The sequence below is a fragment of the Rana temporaria genome, chromosome 3 (genome assembly GCF_905171775.1).
Source record: "Rana temporaria chromosome 3, aRanTem1.1, whole genome shotgun sequence".
NCBI lineage: Eukaryota > Metazoa > Chordata > Amphibia > Anura > Ranidae > Rana > Rana temporaria.
Window position 1 is genome coordinate 63,965,114 of NC_053491.1, and position 22,927 is coordinate 63,988,040.

The window sequence follows — 22,927 nt, forward strand, 5'->3', positions numbered from 1 at the left end:
GCTGATAAGCGCTATTGCAAAAATGGTAAACGTTAAAAGACTCGCTGCAAAGCTTGTTTTAATAACATTATTTTAACGTCCAGTGTGCATGGAGCCTAAGAATTCATCGAAAGGTGCATGTCACCTGCAGTTGACCTCTTTCTAACTTTTATTTGATCAGCTTCAAGCTGGATTTGCACTCCCATAGGTTTGTAAGGAATACAAAACCTGCCTAAGTCGAAACATGCCCTAAAAGAGCCTATAACTCTTCAGCATACCAAAAATGTGATTCCACAGTGGGCCTTCCCACTGTTTCAAGGTTAACTCCACTTTATTGGGGGAAAAAAATAACAAATAAAAAATAAAAATATAGCGTATACAATTGTGGTACAAGTCATATTGCAATTGAATGTCATAAAAAATTACATTTCTTTTTCAATCTGCAGCTCTGTAATTTTCTGAAAATGCAATGCCATATGGCTACCTGGAGGTGTTCTGTACACAGAATGTGTACAGAGCGACCCCCCAGAAACATAATTTCCTGCTTGTGTGATTGGCTCACTGATTTTCCCCAGTAAAAAATATGTCATTTTGGTGAGATACTCCCAATATGAATTAACATCTAAAGGGATGCAGGCCCAGCAGCTTTCCTCATTAGAGCCCTGCAGGTGCTGCAGCTGATTGACAATTATGGAACCACGCCCATTAGACTCACTTTCCCACATGGATATGGAAAAAACACACAGGGATTTCTTCAGAATAACAGAAGGTACGAATCTGTAACAACATTTTAAATCCTCGCAATGCACATGGGTCATCCAGGGGGGAATGTTTTTTTTCTCAAAAAAAAAATATACTAATAGATTTCTTTCCTTCAGCCTGTGGGCTAAACCAAAGGAATCCAGCATATCCCTCCATTTGCTAACAGCACAGATGAACAAACTCCCCAACCTGACTATTGTATTCTGACAGCCACAAGTAGCAGCTGTCAGACTACCCAAAACAATGCCTGCAGCTGATTGGATGAATTTCTAACAGTGTATGGCCATCTTAATAGTGAGGTCCGTACTTGCCATTTCCTCTACATTAAGAAAATCTAGATGGTTAAATGTGGTCACAGGGCCTCTTAAATGTTTGTCTGGCCTCACTATGTCCATTATTCACCTGATTTATAATAAGCAACTTGGAAACAATCTGGGAGTGCTGTGGACTAGAAATAAGTTGCTCTTACAGCAGCAAGTATTCTCCAGCTTGGTCGTACTCCTTTCTCATCTGTGTACAGAAGAATTCGGTACTTCATCAGTTACATACTGGAAGGCAGCCCAGCTTTGCCTCCTCTCACCCATGTCCCTATTTGACCCTCTCTGCAGAAATATCCACTTCTCATGTGGGTGTCCTGTGTTGCAGCTTGCAGTTGCTGAAGGACAGAGAGGGGAGCAGGACTCCCCCTGCTCCCTTATCTCATCCTGTAGCACTCTCTTTGACTGGGATGAGGGCTACCTTCACAACACACAGAGAATTCTTCTTTTGTTCTACATTTACTTTAGCTTTTGCCAAAAGTGTACTTTTAAGTGTTCTGATATGACACATTCATTTTCTGTATTTTATTGCTGATTTATGAACTAGTGGTTCAAGCACTTTGTCAGTAACTCAGGGCGGCCATGCAGATCTTAAAAGAGAAGTATGGGTTTTTATTTTTTCCCCCATCAAACTTACCTAGGTGGATGCAGCTTCGGACTGATGCTGCATCTGTCCCCCGGCGCCTCTGCACTGAGAATCAAACATCGCAGATGGCTCAGTTCTCTCAGCTCCCCGAGCAGAGAGCTTCTGCCTGTCAGTCACCGATCTCCACTCTGCTCCCGCCCCAAGATCATTGGAGTGCTGAGCTGTGGATGGGGAGGGAGCAGCGGCCGTCTCAGGCTCGCTAAGAGGCTGAGATGGGTTTCAGTCCAGGCACCTGGTGGATCCAGACTTTGTCATGATGACGCGGTGCCTGGACTGATTTCTGTGACATCGTCAGAGAGCGGACTTCAGCCAGTTTAGCGTTTAACGTTGTATTAAAGGAATTCTGTTGTCACGCATACACTTTCATTTTAGAGCATCAGCATTTTAATAGCAATGCAAACAATCGTTATATTTGACATAATAAGCTTGGTTGCATAAAAAAAAATCTCCTTTTTATGTTTTGATTGCTTACTATCTGCCGGCCATCTCTTTCCACAACTTCTTGAATTCTATGCATGCTTCTCTGCTGTTTACTTTTAATTTATAAAGACTATATATCCCATGGTACCGCACTGCCTAAATGCAGTGATTCCTGTACTGACTCCACCTTCTGAAACACCTCCTCTTGGTACTTCTGTAGTTTAGAAGGCAGGCTCTTAAAGTGGTTGTAGGGGCAAACATTTTATATTTTGTCCCTGGATACGCTTTAAGCTTATTTACCGAGGCACAAGAAAATGCTTGACAATTTGCCACCAATACAGGTTCTTCTTCACTGTGTTTTGTTTTTACATTTGTAATGAGAAAACCCTTAGTAGTAGTTTGGTTGATATGCCATAGATGATCCTCATTCCCTCACATGTTCTGCAACCCAAGCATAGTCTTCAGTACAGCAAGTTATGTTATATTTATGCTATTCTATTCATGAATTTGGAATGTAATTTTCTGGTTATTTGGTTGATCATATTCAATTATTGTGCAGCAGTCAAGTAGAAGCAAATCAGTTTACGGGAATGGTTTATCAAGGACTTCTTTTAAGTGAACGAAGACGGCTTAGGACCGAGAGCATTGAAGAACATGCTTCTCCAAATTCACCTCCTGCCTCCTGGCCAGGTGAGGTCAATTGCTATTAACATCCTATATGTTTCTTTATTGCTTTTAGCTATGTTGTACAATTTTATTTTTAACTATGCCTATTTAAACATACTGTTAAGAATTTACCACACCATTTTTTTTAGAGTTGAATATTCCTGCTCAACATCTTTCCCCTTGTTAAGCCATTAACCACTTGCCCACCAGGTAAATTCTGGCACTTCTCTCCTTCATGTGAAAATCACAATTTTTTTGCTAGAAAATTAATCAGAACCCCCAAACATTATATATTTTTTTTTAGCAGACATCCTAGGGAATAAAATGGCAGTCATTGCAATACTTTTTGTCACACCGTATTTGCGCAGCGGTCTTACAAGCGCACTTTTTTTGGATAAAAATCACTTTTTTGAATTAAAAAATAAGACAACAATACATTTTGCCCAATTTTTTTATATATTGTGAAAGATAATGTTACCCTGAGTAAAATGATACCCAACATGTCACGCTTAAAAATTGCGCCCGCTCGTGGCATGGCGTCAAACTTTTACCCTTAAAAATCTCGATAGGCGACGTTTAAAAAATTCTACAGGTTGCATTTTTTGAGTTGCAGAGTAGGTCTAGGGCTAGAATTATTGCTCTCACTCTAACGATCGCGGCGATACCTCACTTGTGTGGTTTGAATACCGTTTTCATATGCGGGCGCTACTCGCGTATGCGTTTGCTTCTGCGCGCGAGCTCGTCGGGACGGGGCGCTTTAAAAAATTTTTTTGGGGTTTTCTTATTTATTTTTATTTAGTTTTATTATTTTTTACACTGAAAAAAAAAAAAAAAAAAAATTGATCACTTTTATTCCTATTACAAGGAATGTAAACATCCCTTGTAATAGAAAAAAGCATGACAGGTCCTCTTAAATATGAGATCTGGGGTCAAAAAGACCTCAGATCTCATAATTAGACTTAAATGCAAAAAAAAAAAAATGTCATTTTTTCAAATGACAAAAAAAAAAATGTTTCTTTAAGACGCTGGGCGGGACTGACGTTTTGACGTCACTTCCGCCCAGCAGAGCTATGAGGACGGGTGAAGGAGATTTCTCCTTCAGTCCCGTCCCCGCTCAGCTGCCGGACACATCCGATCCCCTCCGCCGCTACCGACGGCTCCGGTAAGCGGCGGAGGGCGCGGGAGAGCGGCGGGAGGGGGGGGGGCCCCTCTCCCGCCACCGATAACGGCGATCTCGCGGCGAATCCGCCACGGAGACCGCCGTTATCGTGTACACCACCGCCCCCTGAAAAGATGAATATCTCGGTTGTGGCAGCAGCTGCTGCCGTTATCGAGATATTCAACTTTCAAAACAGGACGTCTTTTTGACATGGGGCGGTGGTCAAGAGGTTAAAGAGGACATACATTCAAAACAATTTATTTTATTTTTAGGTAATGAATGAGGAATTCAGGAAATATGTAAAGATTTTACTTGTATATTCAACTATATTGTGACTTTAAAAGGATTGACAACTAAAGTAAAAAGATGAATTCTGGCAGGCAGGAACAGCAAATTTAAGTAATTTAGTCACAGAGGTATTTACATATAATGCACACAGGCTGCACACAGGCTGTCCACAACCAACTTCCCTCAAGAAGGTTTGTCAGGGCAGAATAAAAAAAAAAAAAAACGATAATGTATTGTATTGTATTGTATGTGTGCAGAGATACACAAGTATAGGAAAATGTACTCGGTACAGAAAAATGCCAGTTTTCTTTTGTTAAACTACTGAGATCCACCTCCTCTCCCATATCCACAACATACAGGCTAAACATTTTGTTGTCCTGGGATAAGGACAAGGAGGGGTAATTTCTCTCCTTGAAATAACACAAAGGGGCTGATTTACCAAGCCTTTACTCCATGACTCATGGAGTAAAAGCAGGAGTAGCAGCCGTTTTGCCATTTACTAAAGAAATACGCTGCTAGTGCAGTGTATTTCCCTAGTTACTAATGTGCTCCGTGCGCCCAGGAGAGGGTGCATTGTGCACCAGTACAGACCTGGCGCACGGCACATTAAACTGTAAATTGCGGGGGTTTGGGCGGGAGTTTATTAGGGGGGGAGGTGGGGGGATGCAGGGGAAGTGAAGTGACATGTGTTTTGAAGTGTTTGGCGGGCCGAATTGAAAGGGAAAGTGTTTTTTGAAAACAGATCCCCGTACGCTTGCACAGTGCGCCTGAACCTCGGGAGGTTCATTTGCATACTGGGCATGCGCAGAGAGAAAAGTCAGGGATTCCCGTGCGCCTTGTCAGTACGCCGTGAAAATCTTGGTAAATACCAAGCGGCGTACCCGTGAATGCGCTGCGTGACGCGGCGCACGGGAATCTCCGAGCTGTTTTCAGCCCTGAAGGGGAACTCCGCGCCAAATTTCAAACTTGAAATCGGCGCGGGTCCCCCTCCAGGGCTACATTAGGCTCTTAGGCTTGGTCCGGAACGTGAGGGGTTAAACCCGCGCCGATTCGGCGCGGGGGTCCCCCCCAGATCCAAACCAAGCCCTCATCCCAAGCATGCAGTCTGGCCCGGACAGGAATGGGGGCGGGGACGAGCGAGCGCCCCCCCCCCCTCCTGAGCCGTACCAGACCGCATGCCCTCAACATGGGGGAGTGTGTGCTGTGGGGGAGGGGGGCACTGCCCCCCCACCCCACAGCACTCTTGCCCCCATGTCGATAGGGACAAGAGCCTCTTCCCGACAACCCTTGCCATTGGTTGTCGGGGTATGCGGGCGGGGCTAATCGGAATCTGCGAGCTCCCTTTAATAAGGGGGCCCCCAGATGCCGGACCCCCACCCTATGTGAATGAGTATGGGGTACATCGTACCTCTACCCATTCACATGGGGGAAATGTAAAGTAAAATAAAACACCACACACAATAAAATATTTTATTAATCAGCTCCGGAGCCCCCCCTTTCTTCTTTAGCTCTCTTAGAAGGGGGGGTTTCTTCTCTCCCGATCTTCTGCCGGGACCCTGGGCTTCGGTGATTTCTGCCGGGGGAGGGCGCCATCCCTCGGTCCTCTCCGGAGCCTTCCGCCGGATGCCCCCACCCCATTTAAGCTCTTTTTCATTAGGGAGGGGCATCCGGACTTCGGGGTCTTCTGCCGGGGGATGGCGCCTATCCCCCGGTCTTTCCGGTGCCTTCCGCCAGGGTTCCGGTCTTCCTGGTCTTCTGCCGGGGGTGCGCCAACTCCCAGGTCTTTTCTCTGCTCCCTCTTCTGCCTGGCTCCCCCGCGGAGCCAGGGCTTTCTTCCGTCTTCTTTCTTCTCTCTTCCTTCTTCTGCCTGTCTCCTCCGGGAGCACAGGGCTTGTCTGCGCTGTCCTCTCCCTTCTCTTCCATTGGATGTTGACACGACGAGGTTCCGCGCTGACATGCCGTGTCAGCGGCGGGCATGGACTTATATAGGGCAATGCCACCATGTGACCTCAACCCATGTGACATCACATTCCCTGGGCATGATGGGAATGTGATGTCACATGGGTTGAGGTCACATGGTGGCATTGCCCTATATAAGTCCATGCCCACTGCTCAGACGGCATTCCAGCGCCGGACCTCGTCGTGTCAACATCGAATGGAAGAGAAGGGAGAAGACAGCGGAGACAAGCCCTGTGCTCCGCGGAGGAGACAGGCAGAAGCGGAAGGCATCGCAGAAGCCCGGAGAGTGGCGCCCTCCGGCGGAAGACACCGTACAAGCCCGGGACCCTCCCCCAAAGGCAGGAGCCTCCCTGGTGAAGGGGGTCCCGGTGAATTACGTCGCTGAAGACGGGGGTGGGGTGCCAGTGCACCCCCCCCCGCAGAAACCGTCGTGGAAGCCCGGGACCCTCCCCCAAAGGCAGGAGCCTCCCTGGTGAAGGGGGTCCCGGTGAATTACGTCGCTGAAGACGGGGGTGGGGTGCCAGTGCACCCCCCCCGCAGAAACCGTCGTGGAAGCCCGGGACCCTCCCCCAAAGGCAGGAGCCTCCCTGGTGAAGGGGGTCCCGGTGAATTACGTCGCTGAAGACGGGGGTGGGGTGCCAGTGCACCCCCCCCGCAGAAACCGTCGTGGAAGCCCGGGACCCTCCCCCAAAGGCAGGAGCCTCCCTGGTGAAGGGGGTCCCGGTGAATTACGTCGCTGAAGACGGGGGTGGGGTGCCAGTGCACCCCCCCCGCAGAAACCGTCGTGGAAGCCCGGGACCCTCCCCCAAAGGCAGGAGCCTCCCTGGTGAAGGGGGTCCCGGTGAATTACGTCGCTGAAGACGGGGGTGGGGTGCCAGTGCACCCCCCCCGCAGAAACCGTCGTGGAAGCCCGGGACCCTCCCCCAAAGGCAGGAGCCTCCCTGGTGAAGGGGGTCCCGGTGAATTACGTCGCTGAAGACGGGGGTGGGGTGCCCGTGCACCCCCCCCCCGCAGAAACCGTCGTAGTAGCCCGGGACCCTCCCCCAAAGGCAGGAGCCTCACTGGTGAAGGGGGTTCCGGCAGAAGATGGCGAAGCCCGGGGCCTAATGGGGTGGTGGTGGGGGGCCCCGGCAGAAGACCCCCGGCTGACTAATAAATTAATTTATTCATGTGTGGTGTATTATTTTTTTCCATTTTTTTCCCCAGGTGAATGGGTAGGGGTACAATGTACCCCCATACTCATTCACATAGGGTGGGGGGCCGGAATCTGGGGACCCCTTTATTAAAGGGGTCTCTCAGATTCTGATAAGCCCTCCGCCCGCATACCCCGACAACCAACGGCCAGGGTTGTCGGGAAGAGGCTCTTGTCCCTATCGACATGGGGACAAGAGTGCTTTGGGTTGGGGGGGCAGTGCCCCCCTCCCCCACAGCACACACTCCCCCATGTTGAGGGCATGTGGTCTGGTATGGCTCAGGAGGGAGGGGGGCGCTCGCTCGTCCCCACCCCCATTCCTGTCTGACCAGACTGCGTGCCTGGGATAATGGCTTGGTTTGGATCTTGGGGGGGACCCCACGCTATTTTTTTTGCGCGGGTTTAACCCCTTATGTTCCAGACCAAGCCTAAGAGCCTGGTATGCACCTGGAGGGAACCCACCTTATTTTTTTTCCGGGGGTCTGGAGTTCCCCTTCATGAACAGCGATCTGTCATTTACACATGTCAGTCCCCCCCCCCTACAGTTAGAACACACCCAGGGAACATATTTAACCCCTCCCTCGCACCTAGTGTTAACCCCTTCCCTGCCAGTGGCATTTTTTGAGTAAGCAATGCATTTTTTACAGCACTGATCGCTAGAAAAATGCCAATGGTTCCAAAAAACTGTTCGATGTGTCTGCCATAATGTCGCAGTACCGATAAAAATCGCTGATCGCCCCAATAACTAGTTAAAACAACAACAAAAAAAAATTTGTAGACGCTATAACTTTTGCAAAAACCAAACACTAAACGCTATTTGCGATTTTTTGGAACCAAAAAGATGTAGAATACGTATCGGCCTAAACTGAGGGTTTTTTTAGTTTTTTGAATATATATTTTTGGGGATATTTATTATAGCAAAAAGTAAAAATAATTTTTACATATGTGGGCGGGACTTACGCAAGTCCCGCCCACATATATAAACATCGTTCAAACCACACATGTGAGGTATTGACGCGTGCGTTAGAGCGAGAGCAATACTTTTACCACTAGACCTTCTTTGTAACTATAAACTGGTAACCTGGAAAAAAAAGAAAAAGGTCACCTATGGGGATATTCACGGAATTCATTTTGGCCCCATTGCAGGAGTGTTTCCAATAGTAAAGTGTGACATGTAAGGTATCTATTTACTCAGTGTAACATCATCTTTCACATTATCCCCAAAAATTGGGCTCACTTTTGTGTTTTGTTAATTTTTAACCACTTGAGCCCGGACCATATTTCTGGTCAATGACCGGGCAAGTTTTTGTGATTCGGCGCGGCGTCGCTTTAACTGACAATTGCGCAGTCGTGCGACGTGGCTCCCAAACAAAATTGGCAACCTTTTTTTTCACACAAATAGATTATTAAATGTGCGTGTTTACTTCTGTCTTTAACACCTCCCCTTCAGGCTGGAAAGCATCAGATCAGGGGAAACCAAAAAAAAAAAGCTCTCATTCCATTGCAGCTTGGTTCCTACATGTGTGATGAACTGAGCATGCTCAAACACTTAGAAAAAAAATATCCTTTCTTTTTAAAAGGTGAAAAACACTCATTGGATGCTCATAGAGCGTGGTTTGGGTTAATTGCAGGTGTGCCCAATTACAAGCTCACCCAAACTAGAGACTGCAATTTGGTCATGTGATTTCAATTGCTTCATTACTAGCACTGTTATAAAAAGCTTGGATCGATCAGTCCTCAGCTGCCCTCAGAAGGGGCAGGCTGGCAGGCTGGCAGGCAGGCAGGCAGGCAGGCAGGCAGGCAGGCAGGCAGGCAGGCAGGCAGGCAGAAATGCTGTTGCTAAACACAAATGTGGTTTGTTGCTTTTTGCCAATGGTTTTGGTTTATTTTTAAATGATGATCACTTTGATGTATTTGTCTATGTGGCCTTATTTTATGAAAAATGTGTAAAGCTATGGTTATTTAGAATTTTGAAATGTATTTTTGTTTGTTTGTCTTTTTTTGCTTTTCTTGTTTTGTTGACCAATAAAAATTACTTTAAAATTGTTAAGTTTGTCTTTTGTTACTTTTTCATGCTACATATGTTGACAGCTGCAGCTGAACTAGGTTTGGGCCTAACAAATTATGTGTGATTTTTGTCTAAGCTTCTTTCCTGGTGTGTAATCATGAAATGTTTGCCATGTTTATTCTCCCTGACTTTAAAGACAAAAACTGGTAAGTATTTTATTTATTCTGCAGTGGTCCTCAGCCCTCAAGTACCCCCGACAGGACATGTTTTGGGGATTTCTCTTATCAAGAATTGCTGTCCAGACTATTTTAAAGCACATGTGCAAGATGAAGGAAAACCTGCAAACATGGCCTGTGGGGGGGGGGTTTGCTATTGGTGGACAGGCTTGACGTGCTGATTTACAGCACTGTGCTTAAATCTAGCGCAAGGCAATCCTATTCAAATTGTGGGTGTTTGAGGGAAGCCAAGTGAGTGTTAGAACCCCTGCTTTGTGTTTTTTTATTTTTGTGTTGAGCTTTGTGTCCCTTTTCTTAAAATTGGCTTCACTTCCTGTCACACAGCTGAACAGGAAGTGAGGTTAAAACCCTACCAGTGTCATTTCTTGGGGACACCGGTCAATCTAACTAGTGTCCCCATTAAGCAAATTGCACTCCAGCACTGCTGTGTACACCCCAAATCATGGGTCTTCAAACTACGGCCCTCCAGTTGTTCAGGAACTACAATTCCCATCATGCCTAGTCATGTCTGTGAATGTCAGTGCATTACAAGGCCTCATGGGATGTGTAGTTCTACAACAGCTGGAGGGCCGTAGTTTGAGGATCCCTGCCCCAAATGATTATTTAGTTTGGGGTTTAGTAAAGGCAAAGCCACTCTGCAGTACAAGCATAGTTGCTGAAAATCAGAGAGGAAGCACTGATGGTTTTAACATCCAATCCTGTAGAAGCAAAGTTGTTTTGTTTTCTTCCTTGCTTTGCACTTGTAGGAGTGGATTTGCCTTTAGTAAATGGACCCCAAAGTCCAAGATCCCTAATAATTTGGGGTGTACACAGCAAAATGCTAGAGTGCAATTTACATAATGGGAAACTATTTAGATTGATCTCTGTGTCCCCAAGAAAATATATTAGTAAGGTTTTACCCTCACTTCCTGTTTGGCTATGTGACAGGAAGTGAATGAATTAGAAAGGGTGAAGACACCTCACAAATGTTGTCACTATCAGGGGTGCAGACATCCCCAAAAAAATGAGCAGATAATACTTATTTGCAAATTAATAATTTTTTAGTTAACATTGGGTGGGGTGCTCTAACACACACATTCCTACATATTAGCAACGCTCTATCCTGGCCTATTGGCATGGTTATATTTTCTTAGGGCTCTCAATAAAACTCTATGAAATTTGTGCTTAAACTAGAACCAGGGGCGGACTGACAACTCATGGGGCCCCCGGGCAATAGAAGATTATGGGGCCCCTGGGCTTACAGATGACCACCACGCCAGGAGGTAGTGCAGAGGCGGGCAGCTAAAATCTTGGGATATTCACATTAAAAGCATGTCATTTTCGGACATATCAGGGACAGATCTAAAAAAAACACAGATTTTTACATACTGTCCCTGGTTTTACTGAGCCTGGCAACCCGGATGGGGCCCCCTAGTGGCATGGGGCCCTCGGGCAGTGCCCGAGTGACTCAATGGTCAGTCCGCCCCTGACAAGAACTATAATCAACAAGTTTTATTTTCTTTCATTTTGGATAGAGTGAGGGAGGGTTATAGGCCCTGTCAGTTTATTTTGTATTATCTGTGTCCAATTGGGGAGATTTGCCTTCACTTCCTGCCCCATAGCCAAACAGGAAGTGAGAGAAAAACTATGCAAATTAACCACTTCCCGCCCAGCCTATGGCCGATTTACGTCCGGGAAGTGGTTACACAATCCTGACAGGACGTCCTGCAGGATTTCATGCCGCACGCGCCTGTGGGGGCACGCAGCGCGGCGATCGGTGATGCGGGGTGTCAGTCTGACACCCTGCATCTCCGATCTCGGTAAAGAGTCTCTCACGGAGACGGAGACTCTTTACCACGTGATCAGCCGTGTCCAATCACGGCTGATCACGATGTAAACAGGAAGAGCCATCGATGGCTCTTCCTCACTCGCGTCTTACAGACGCGAGTATAGGAGAGCCGATCGGCGGCTCTCCTGACAGGGGGCGTTCGCGCTGATTGTTTATCAGCGCAGCCCCCCCTCGGATCACCACACTGGACTACCAGGGATGCCCACCCTGGACCACCAGGGTGTGCAAAAACAAAAAAAATATAGAACAAAAAAACAAAAAGCATTAAAAAATAAGAAAAAAGATGCCAATCAGTGCCCACAAATGGGCACTGACTGGGAAAATCAGTGCCACCCCACAGTGCCCATCCATGCACAGTGCCCACCTGTGCCACCCATAAGTATCCATCAGTGCCACCCATAAGTGCCGCCCATAAGTATCCATCAGTGCCACCCATAAGTGCCGCCCATCTGTGCCGCCCATGAGTGCCCATCAGTGCCGCCTATGAGTGCCCATCAGTGCCGCATAGCAGCGCCGCCAATCAATGCCACCTCATCTGTGCCGTCAGTACTACCTCATCGATGTCCATCAGTGCCATCTCATCGGGGCCCATCAGTGCCGCCATATCAGTGCCCGTAATTGAAAGAGAAAAACTTATTTACAAAAAAATTAACCTAAAAAAAGAAAGGTTTTTTTGTTTCAAAATTTGCAGTCTTTTTTTAGTTGTTGCGCAAAAAAAAAACGCAGAGGTGATCAAATAACAACAAAAGAAAGCTCTATTTGTGGGGAAAAAAGGACGCCAATTTTGTTTGGGTACAGTGTTGTATGACCGCGCAATTGCCATTCAAAGTGCGACAGTGTTGAAAGCTGAAAATTGGCTTGGGCGGGAAGGTGCGTAAGTGCCTGGTATGGAAGTGGTTAAGGGAATCCAGTGCCCCCCCAGAACTAGTGTGTGGGTCCCCTGAAAATGACTGGGCGGGGTTATACAAAAACAGGGTGTGACCTTGACAGGAAGGGGTGGGTCATTTTTCTATTAGGAGGTGCAGATATGTAGTCAGGCCTTGGGCAGAACCAAACCTTAATATACTACTGCATATTAGGGCTTATTTAGACCGGAACCGATTTACAGCGTGTTTTTATATTGTGGGAGGAAACCCACGCAGGCACAGGGAGAACATGCAAACTCCATGCAGATGCTGTCACGGGCGGGATTCGAACCAACGACTCTTTTGCTGCTAGGTCAAAGTGCTATACACTACACCACTGTGGTGAACGAACATGATTGCAGCTGAAAGCATGAGATCTTTTTTTTTTTTTTGCAATACCATGCTTTCCAGCCTTATTGACCCCGCCTCTCTCCATAAAGAGGACCTGTCACACACTAGTCCTATTACAAGGGATGTTTACATTCCTTGTAATAGGAAGAAAACTGATCATTTTTTTTTTATTTTTTTATTTCAGTGTAAAACATTATAAAACTAAATAAAAATAAATAAGAAAACCCCCAAAAAAATTTTTAAAGCGCCCCGTCGCGACGAGCTCGCGCACAGAAGCAAACGCATACGCGAGTAGCGCCCGCATATGAAAACAGTATTCAAACCACACAAGTGAGGTATCGCCGCGATCGTTAGAGTGAGAGCAATAATTCTAGCCCTAGACCTACTCTGCAACTCAAAAAATGCAACCTGTAGAATTTTTTAAACGTCGCCTATCGAGTTTTTTAAAGGGTAAAAGTTTGACGCCATGCCACGAGCGGGCGCAATTTTTAAGCGTGACATGTTGGGTATCATTTTACTCGGCGTAACATTATCTTTCACAATATAGAAAAAAATTGGGCAAAATGTATTGTTGTCTTATTTTTTAATTCAAAAAAGTGATTTTTATCCAAAAAAAGTGCGCTTGTAAGACCGCTGCGCAAATACGGTGTGACAAAAAGTATTGCAATGACTGCCATTTTATTCCCTAGGATGTCTGCTAAAAAAAAATATATAATGTTTGGGGGTTCTGATTAATTTTCTAGCCAAAAAATTGTGATTTTCACATGAAGGAGAGAAGTGCCAGAATTAACCCGGTGGGCAAGTGGTTAAAGTACTCATGGCTATAAAGAATAGAGTCATTGCTCATTAAAAAAAAAAAAAAAAAAAGGGGGTCCCTCCAAATTTAATTACCAGGCCCTTCAGGTCTGGAATGGATATTAAGGGGAACCCCGCCGTAAAAACCCCAAAAAAAAAAGACGTGCGGTTCCCGGCAAATATCCATTCCAGACCCTTCAGGTCTGGTGTGGATTTTAAGGGGAACTCCACCCCAAATTGAAAAAAAAAATGGCGTGGAGTCCCCCTAAAAATCCACACCAGACCCTTATCCGAGCACGTTGACCTGGCCGGCCGCAGAAAAGAGGGGGGGACAGAGTGCGGCCCCCCCCCTCTCCTGAACCGCACCAGGCCACATGCCCTCAACATGGGGAGGATGTCCCCATGTTGATGGGGACAAGGGTCTCATCCCCACAACCCTTGCCCGGTGGTTGTGGGGGTATGCGGGCGGGAGGTTTATCAGAATCTGGAAGACCCCTTTAACAAAGGGGACCCCCAGATCCTGACCCCCCCCCTGTGTGAAATGGTAATGAGGTACATTGTACCTCTACCATTTCACCCCAAAAAAAATGTCAAAGTGATAAAAATGACAGTAGCCGGTTTTTGACAAATCTTTTAATAAAATCTTCTTTTCTTCTTTCCTTCGGGGTTCTTCCGCTGCTTCTTTCTTCTCGTCCACATCTTGCCCGACGTCTTCTTCTATCTTCTCCGTCCGTCCTTCCGCCTTCTGGTCCCGCATCTTGCCCGTTGTCTTCTCCGTCCGCCTCCTCGTCCGCATCTTGGGTCTTCTGCGGTCTTCTTCTCGGTCCGCCGCCTTCTCGTCCCCTGCGTTTGAATTGTAATTGGCCGCCGTTTTCCCGCTCCTGGGACCCGCCCCCCTCTGACGCCACACATAGTAAACTCCTTAGAAGGTCATGTGCGTCAGAGGGGGGCGGGGTAGCAGAGCGTCACACAGCGGGGGAATTCAATTTCAATCGCGCCGCCCGGAGAAGAAGTTCCCGCCGTGTCACACTCATGTGACCCCGCCCCCCTCTGACGCACATGACCTTCTAAGGAGTTTACTTGTGGCGTCAGAGGGGGGCGGGGTCACATGAGTGTGACACGGCGTGAACTTCTTCTCCGGGCGGCGCGATTGAAATTGAATTCCCCCGCTGTGTGACGCTCTGCGACCCCGCCCCCCTCTGACGCACATGACCTTCTAAGGAGTTTACTTGTGGCGGCAGAGGGGGGCGGGTCCCAGGAGCGGGAAAACGGCGGCCAATTACAATTCAAACGCAGGGGACGAGAAGGCGGCGGACCGAGAAGAAGACCGCAGAAGACCCAAGATGCGGACGAGGAGGCGGACGGAGAAGACAACGGGCAAGATGCGGGACCAGAAGGCGGAAGGACGGACGGAGAAGATAGAAGAAGACGTCGGGCAAGATGTGGACGAGAAGAAAGAAGCAGCGGAAGAACCCCGAAGGAAAGAAGAAAAGAAGATTTTATTAAAAGATTTGTCAAAAACCGGCTACTGTCATTTTTATCACTTTGACATTTTTTTTGGGGTGAAATGGTAATGGGGTACATTGTACCTCTACCATTTCACACAGGGGGGGGGTCAGGATCTGGGGGTCCCCTTTGTTAAAGGGGTCTTCCAGATTCTGATAAACCTCCCGCCCGCATACCCCCACAACCACCGGGCAAGGGTTGTGGGGATGAGACCCTTGTCCCCATCAACATGGGGACATCCTCCCCATGTTGAGGGCATGTGGCCTGGTGCGGTTCAGGAGAGGGGGGGGGCCGCACTCTGTCCCCCCCTCTTTTCTGCGGCCGGCCAGGTCAACGTGCTCGGATAAGGGTCTGGTGTGGATTTTTAGGGGGACTCCACGCCATTTTTTTTTTCAATTTGGGGTGGAGTTCCCCTTAAAATCCACACCAGACCTGAAGGGTCTGGAATGGATATTTGCCGGGAACCGCACGTCTTTTTTTTTTTTGGTTTTTACGGCGGGGTTCCCCTTAATATCCATTCCAGACCTGAAGGGCCTGGTAATTTAATTTGGGGGAACCCCTACACATTTTTTTGTTTGTTTTATGAATGAATCCCTTTAGAATTGTCAGAGCCGACAATTCATTATAGCCGCGTGTGAAATTTTAAATGACTTTTTTCCTTCAGAATGTCACTTTGTGCAGGGGGAGTTCTAAGTGCGGGAAAAATGCGCTATTTCACATGCTGACATTACACCCCCCCTAGGTACGAAATTTAAAGGAATATTTCACTTTTATTGTTTCACTTTAAGAATTATTAATTTCACTGCTCCCGAAAAAACGGCCGTTTTAAAAAATAAAAAAAGCATTGATACATGTTCCCTGGGGCAGGACTGAGGTCCCCAAACACTTTTTAGGACTAAACTTGCAGATTAGCCTTTAAAATGAACACTTTTGATTTCTCCCATAGACTTCTATAGGGAGTTCGGCGCGGCTTTACATATTAGTTTCAATGCGCCGGCTGCTACGCTGGTTCATGCGCCTGATTAAGCCTCCACCCGGAGTACTAATTAATGCATGAACCAGCGCAGCGCACATAGCTTAGTAAATCAGGCCCAAAGTGTGCACAGAACACAGGGCAACTCAAAATTTCTGACATTAACACTACTTATTTAGCAATATCAATTATTATTATTAAAAATTTCAAAAACCGCACAATAATAGTCATTTGTCTTGTGTATATTACAGTGAGGGGAAAATCTGATTTTGTACATTTGCCCACTGATAAAGAAATGATCAGTCTATAATTTTAATGGTAGGTTTATTTTAACAGTGAGAAACAGAAAAAAAAACGGAAAAACGCATTGATTTGCACTTTAATGAGTAAAATAAGTATTTGACCCCTTTTCAAAATATGACTTAGTACTTGGTGGCAAAGCGCTTGTTGGCAATCACAGAGGTCAGATGTTTCTTGTAGTTGGCCACTGTGACAGACTCACCCGGGACATCCCCGAACCACCTTGTGTCTAAAATCATCCAATGACCAATAGGGGCATAGGATGACTGAGAAATGATATCTTGGACTACCTGAGATGGGATTACTATATATTCATTATCCACGATATTCCAGGATATCTGTAGAACTATTTTACTAGTTGTTGATTCTGAACTCAACGGGTTAATTGTAAGAGTGACTCTTTCATACTGCTAGATGCGAATGCCATTACCTCCAGCCATCTCTCTGTTCTCTGTGCTAATTGACCCGGCTATTGTGTAAAGATGTCCTGTGTTTACACATATGATAATGTGTATTGTATAGCAGGTGAGAGGAGCCGGGATGTCTACCTTGAAAGGTCATATCTCGGAGTCACCTTGTCTGGGTAAATGATTAGTTAATTAGCTCATGTTAATTTATGTTCTGGTTACCTCTTTAAACTGTATATACGGCTGCATTCTTGGTTCTTTTAAACACTCCATGTTCAGCACACAAACAAGTCTCGTCTCGTTGTGTGTTGAGGGCAGCTGGAATATCTGATATCTATATCCAGACTGATGGGGAGCGGTATATGACGGAAGCACTCAATCGGAGTGTGGGGCGTTCCGTTACAGCCACCAGGTTTGCACACATCTCAGGTCCCACTCCTCTTTGCAGATCCTCTCCAAGGAGATTTCACCAAAATTTGTTTTTACAAGCCGGCAGCTACAAATACAGCAGCTGACAACTTCTAAAATATGGACACTTACCTGTCCAGCGCGCCCGCAATGTCGGCAGTCGAGGCTGAGCAATCGTTCGTCCCTCGGCTGCACCTGTCCTTGGTGAGGGAATCGGGAAGTGAAGTGTTGCGGCTTCACTTCCCGGTTCCCTACTGCGCATGTGCGAATAGCGCGGCGCGCCGTCACTGGTCCCCCGCTCTCTCCTGGGGAGATATTATTATACGGGTACAATTGGGGAGATACCATTTCATGGGCACAATTGAAAGCTATGCAAAGAGCGGAGGAACACCGTAGATGTCAGATTGTGCCTTACTGTAAACTCGCGGCACAACAGAGAGGCACAATATGACAAATGCGCTGTTTGTATAGCATTAAATTGTGCCAGAGAAATGGTATCTCAAATGCGAAAAATGCCTCCTATGATGTGCGCATGCGCTATGGTGATGTCACTCCAGCTGATCGGGAGTGACATTGTGCCATTCTGTTCTGCATGGGCACATATCGATAGAACATCGGTTCACACTAGAATGCGCATGTTCCAATTTTGACAGCCCATTGATTGCAGGTGCTACTTTTGAAGATTGCATTGCAACAAATCGCATGGTACTGTGGTACCATGAGGGTTTACAAAATGAGTTTAGGGTTCCATTAACGCACAAGGGAATGCACCACTTTCTAGTGTGAGTTGGCTCTGAATGAAAAGGACTTGTTTGATTTCTCACCTATTCATTTTGCCAAAAAAAGGGTCTGTTTTTCCAATAAAATTTTTACCATCTCATTTTGTCTCTTCTATACTAATTAATTAATTTATTTATTTATTTTTACCCCCAGGTGTTAGTTCCCTTATAAACCTACTAAACACAGCTCAGGATGAAGACCAGCCCAAGCTCAATGTCATGTTGTGTGAAGCTGTTGTTGCAGTCTATGTGAGCTTGTTGATACATGCCCTCGCTACTGACTCTAGCACAGAATTGTTTCGATTGGCTGCCCATCCTCTCAATGGCCGAATGTGGGCAGCTGTTTTTGGAGGTGGAGTCAAGCTTGTTGTAAAACCAAGAAAACCACCAGAGAGCATTCCAGGTACTTTGCTTTCCAATTATTTAAGTGACGTGTCTGTTTATGCTGGCTGTCTTAGTGATGAACTTGTAGTTGGGTTTTCGTCTCTTTACTTATAACATTTTGACTATATGCATCATGAGTACAAAACAATATGGTACAGCCAGTCATTGAAGATTTGTTCATATATATATACTTAATGTATCTCATCCAGGTAGGGAGCAACAAAAAACCCAGTGTGCTCTCACTTTTCCAAATGAAGAACAACCCACATCAGACACTGCTATGCTAAACATTAAAGGCAATGCTTCTGTTATTGATATGGGACAAGAGTCTCAACTGTGTGGTGAGAAACCAGTGTTGATGATTGCTGTGCTCAGAGTCTGAACTGTATTCCTTCCTTCAATCACTTACCGATCTGTGAAAGAGCACTTTGAAAATAATGCATGGTAAATCAACTGAATAAAATCTCACTTAATCACTGTGTTTTTCTACATCTAGGCTTTCAGATCTATATTTTTCTTTAAGTGGATGTTTAATTGTGCATGCAGAGTTATTGGGAATGTGTAGCTGCTTCATTATAAGTCCAGTGAGTTTTCTGCTCTCTCCTGACAGCTATACCTGTTTTATCAGAAGAAATAGATAAGCATCGTCGTCGCTTTAACATGAGGATGCTGGTGCCTGGTAGACCAGTTAAAGATGTGGTTGTTCCACCCCCAGTTCCTGCTGAGAGACCAACATACAAGGAGAAGTTCATTCCTCCAGAACTAAGCATGTGGGACTATTTTGTGGCAAAAGTAGGTGATGACTTTTGATGTATCAACAGTATATTGATTGATCTATGTCAGACTGAAGCTGACGTTGGGTGGGTGCATCTGAGTTGCAGTATTAAAGATGCTCTCCATATAATCACTTTAAATTAGTATTCTACACAGGACAAAAATATGTGTACTTTTTAATTTTAAAACTTGAAGTGGTTGTAAATTTCAGACATGAAATATAAACAACGAATGAGGAAAATGGTGATGGAACTTTAAAATGAAGCACATGGGTATATAAAGATAAATTTGTTTATTAATAACAGTATTAAAAAAAACAATATTCTGATAATAATATAATAGCGATCATAATGCACGATGGAATCAATACAGTAGATATACAGATTCCGACATGTTAATTAAAAACAAATCATCACATAAAAGGTATTAGACAGTTGATCTCTTATGATGCTAATATGAAAGGTATAACGAATAGAAACATGGTATTGAACATCTCTACGCGTTTCATGGATTGAGCTGTTCAATGCTGTGTTTCTATTCGTTATACCTCTCATATATGCAACATGAGCTATCAACTGTCTAATACATTTTTATGTGATGGTTTGTTTTTAATTAACATGTCTGAATTTGTATTAGTATATCTACTGTACTGATTCCATCATGCATTATGATCGCTATTATATTATCAGAATATTGCTTTTATTAAAAAACAAATTTATCTTTATATACCTATGTGCTTAATTTTAAAGTCCCACTGCTATTTTCCTCAATCATTTAGATAGGGATAGAGACACCTGACCTTACCAGGTTACTGCCTCATTTTAAAGTCCCAAATTGCTCCTGTTTAGCATATCCCTCTGTTGGGACTGTGGCCTGTCTCCCCCCTCATATACTAACCAAGGACTCTACTTGTTAGAGAATAGGGATAAGGACTCTATCGTGTTTGTTTCACATGAGTTTGAATTTACTGGGATTGTAGTGTCAGAAGATTAAAGGCAGAGGTTTGACAGGAGTCTAGTCCTTCCTTTACCCTTTTTGCCTGTAGCCATAGACCCTATACAGGGTTAAATTCTGCTTGTTATACATTTTTGAAGTGTTCTACTTGTCTGTTTTCTAATTGGTTTTGCCAAAAAAAATCACAATAAGCGTATATTGATTGGTTTGCGCAAAAGTTGTACAATTTATGGGAAAGTTTTATGCGATTTTTATATATTTTTATTTTTTACTTGTAATGGCGGCGATCAGCAATTTTTATCGGGATTGTGGCAGACAGATCGGAGACACTTTTGGCACATTTTGGGACCATTGACATTCATATAGCGATCAGAGCTATAAAAATGCACTGATTACTGTGTGAATGTCACTGGTAGGGAAGGGGTTAACACTAGGGGGCTATCAAGAAGTTATCTGTGTAGAGGGCCGACGTACAGCTACAGCGATTTGCGGGAGAGCCGAACTGTCGCCGTAGACTGACGGTGGCTGGTCAGCTAGTGGTTATTTAAAGCAGTTATGTATGTTAAAGTACATTTGGTTCTGGAAGATATTGCAAACTACAGTCCTTGCATGCTTACAAGTAAAATGTTTTTCTGCTCTAATTGTTTTTATTTGTGCAAGTTATTTTAAATTATTTATTTATATATACACAGAAGCATTTTTTTTACATTTGCTCCTCACCGCTCTGTTCAGCCTCCAGGCGTTAAAAGGAAAGCCCTTTGTAAGTTTTGTATGTATGAATTTCCTACATTGTAACTTCCCCAGCATTTGGGCTCTCCATGTGATTGCACTGCCCAGAAAGCCGTATGATCCTTCATACCTCTTGTATTCTTGGGTTCTGGCAATGAATGGAGCAGCGTTGGGAGCTGCCTTGAATAGACAAAGCATAGGTTTGTTTTAGTGCAAATTTCCTACAGATCCAAGTGCATAAATAATCCAAGGCTTTATTCACTGATGTTTCGGTGGGTCAGTGCTCCACTTTATCACATTGTGACAGTGGCATCACTAGGGTTGTCACCCCCCGACACCATGCTGTATGTTATATATACACTGGTCTTTATATGATGTTCAGTATAGTGTCAGGGTACAGACTGTACATTATATACAGACCAATCTGTACCATATATATATATACTCGCCAGCACACCAGGAATCATAACGTCCAAAGATTTAATGCATATCTATTATGTCAAAATCTGTACCATGACACCATACTGTACATTATATACTCTGGTCTGTATATAACAAGAAGCGATATACGGGGAGAGAGAGGGGGGGAAAGAGTTGGGAGGAGGAGACAACGATAAAGTGGGTGGAGAAACAGGGAGGGGGAGAGAGAAAGGGGGGAGATGGGGGGAGAGAAAGAGGGGGGGGGAATGAGAGAGAGGGTGGAGCTAAAGAGGAAAGAGTGGAGGAAATGAGAAGGGGAGAGAGAATGGAGAGATGGAGGCAGAAGTGGGGGGACAGGGCAAAAGGTTGTGGGGGAAGATAGGGATTTTGTTCTGTGTGCAAAAGTTTCACTTACCAATTATACCTCCCTCCTCTCACCTTTAGGTGGCTTATGCAGATATAGCAGCCATTGTTTCATATCTCCTGCCCAGCTGCTCACAAAACCCTGATCACAGCTCATTGCAGGCATTGTATGCAGAGGGTTGGGAGGACACAAATCGGATAGGTGTGGCATTGGACAGCTGGTGGAGCGAAAGAGGGGCTGGGAAAAAGGACAGGACTGGACACTGAGCACTTGCAGCTCGACTCCCGAGAAAGATGACTCTCCTGGCGACAAGTCAGGCAGAGTCCCGCTATCTGCCCTTGGTAATTACTGCGAGGCAGAGCAGAGATAGGGCACGGGCCGCCTGCATTTCCGATGGGAGATAAAAAGTGCCACGGCTCCTACCTCCTCTCAGCCCACACAGGCGCGCAGTGCATACTTATGGTAGCACTGGCCCTGGTGTCACCCCTCTGGCAAGTGTCACCCGGTGCAGTCCACACCCCCCTAGCGACACCATTGTGAGTACCCTGACGTTAATTTTTTTTTCTGAATATACCTTGCCGTGTGCACCCTGGACTTTGTTAATCGAATGTGTGAAGAGATCAACTATTTACTTTATAACTGTAAATGGGGGGGGGGGGAATATTCATGACTAAATATTTCCAGTAAGTAACGTGTTGGTGAAAGAGACCGCACAGCAGATACTTCTTTATTTAACATGCAATTGGTCTGCTGGAAACCCATTTATAGCCTATTGAATTTCATAGGCTTTTTTCTCAAAAAATATAGACTGATCGTCTGAAAAACATAAAAAGAAAACTGCCCACACCTCCACCCCCTAGCTGAAAAGCAGAAATCAATATTAAAGTGTAAGTAAACCCCCCCCCCCCCCCTATTGTTTTCAGCCAAGGAAGCTGCCATCTTTGCCTCTGTTTAATCTACAACTGCTGTAATGCTGCACATGTGATCAGTTATGACACCAGCCATTGGCTGGTTTGATAGTGTTACATCTCTGGCACATGCGAGAAATGAAACTGTTTTATGGATGGGTTTATTCCCGCTTTATAGAGGATTGTCACGCTGAAAACTAAAAGTCAACAGCTACTGTAGCTGCTGACTTTTAATAATGGGGCACATACCAGTCCAGGGTTTCGAGCACTGTCCTCTTCAGCAGTCTTCGGTTCCAGACGCTGGCATGTTTCGAAAGCCAGCTGCGATTGCTTGCAGCTTCCAAAGCCGGCTTCCGACTGCGCATGCTCAAGCTGCACTTTGTGAATGGTCCTGAAGCTTCCTGTGACGTGTCCTAGAAGACTGGGGGCTGAACTGTCATAAACAGTTACCCACTCCCCCCCCCCTTCCCCCCCAAAAAGACATGCCAAAATTTTAAGAGGGGGAGGTAG

At 45.5% G+C, this 22,927-nt stretch overlaps 1 protein-coding gene across 9 annotated transcripts in view; it reads left to right on the forward strand.

Annotated features, from left to right (window-relative positions):
• Positions 1-22,927, forward strand: part of DMXL2 (Dmx like 2) — a 250,506-nt gene that overhangs the window by 162,548 nt on the left and 65,031 nt on the right. For 4 of the 9 annotated variants that reach the window (XM_040342664.1, XM_040342667.1, XM_040342666.1 and 1 more), the window contains exons 27-30: positions 2,684-2,814; positions 18,039-18,287; positions 18,478-18,609; positions 18,879-19,060. In XM_040342664.1, coding sequence (XP_040198598.1) covers positions 2,684-2,814; positions 18,039-18,287; positions 18,478-18,609; positions 18,879-19,060 — 694 coding nt within the window. The remainder of the gene's footprint in view (positions 1-2,683; positions 2,815-18,038; positions 18,288-18,477; positions 18,610-18,878; positions 19,061-22,927) is intronic. The other 5 variants (XM_040342668.1, XM_040342670.1, XM_040342669.1 and 2 more) reach the window with 3 other exon arrangements.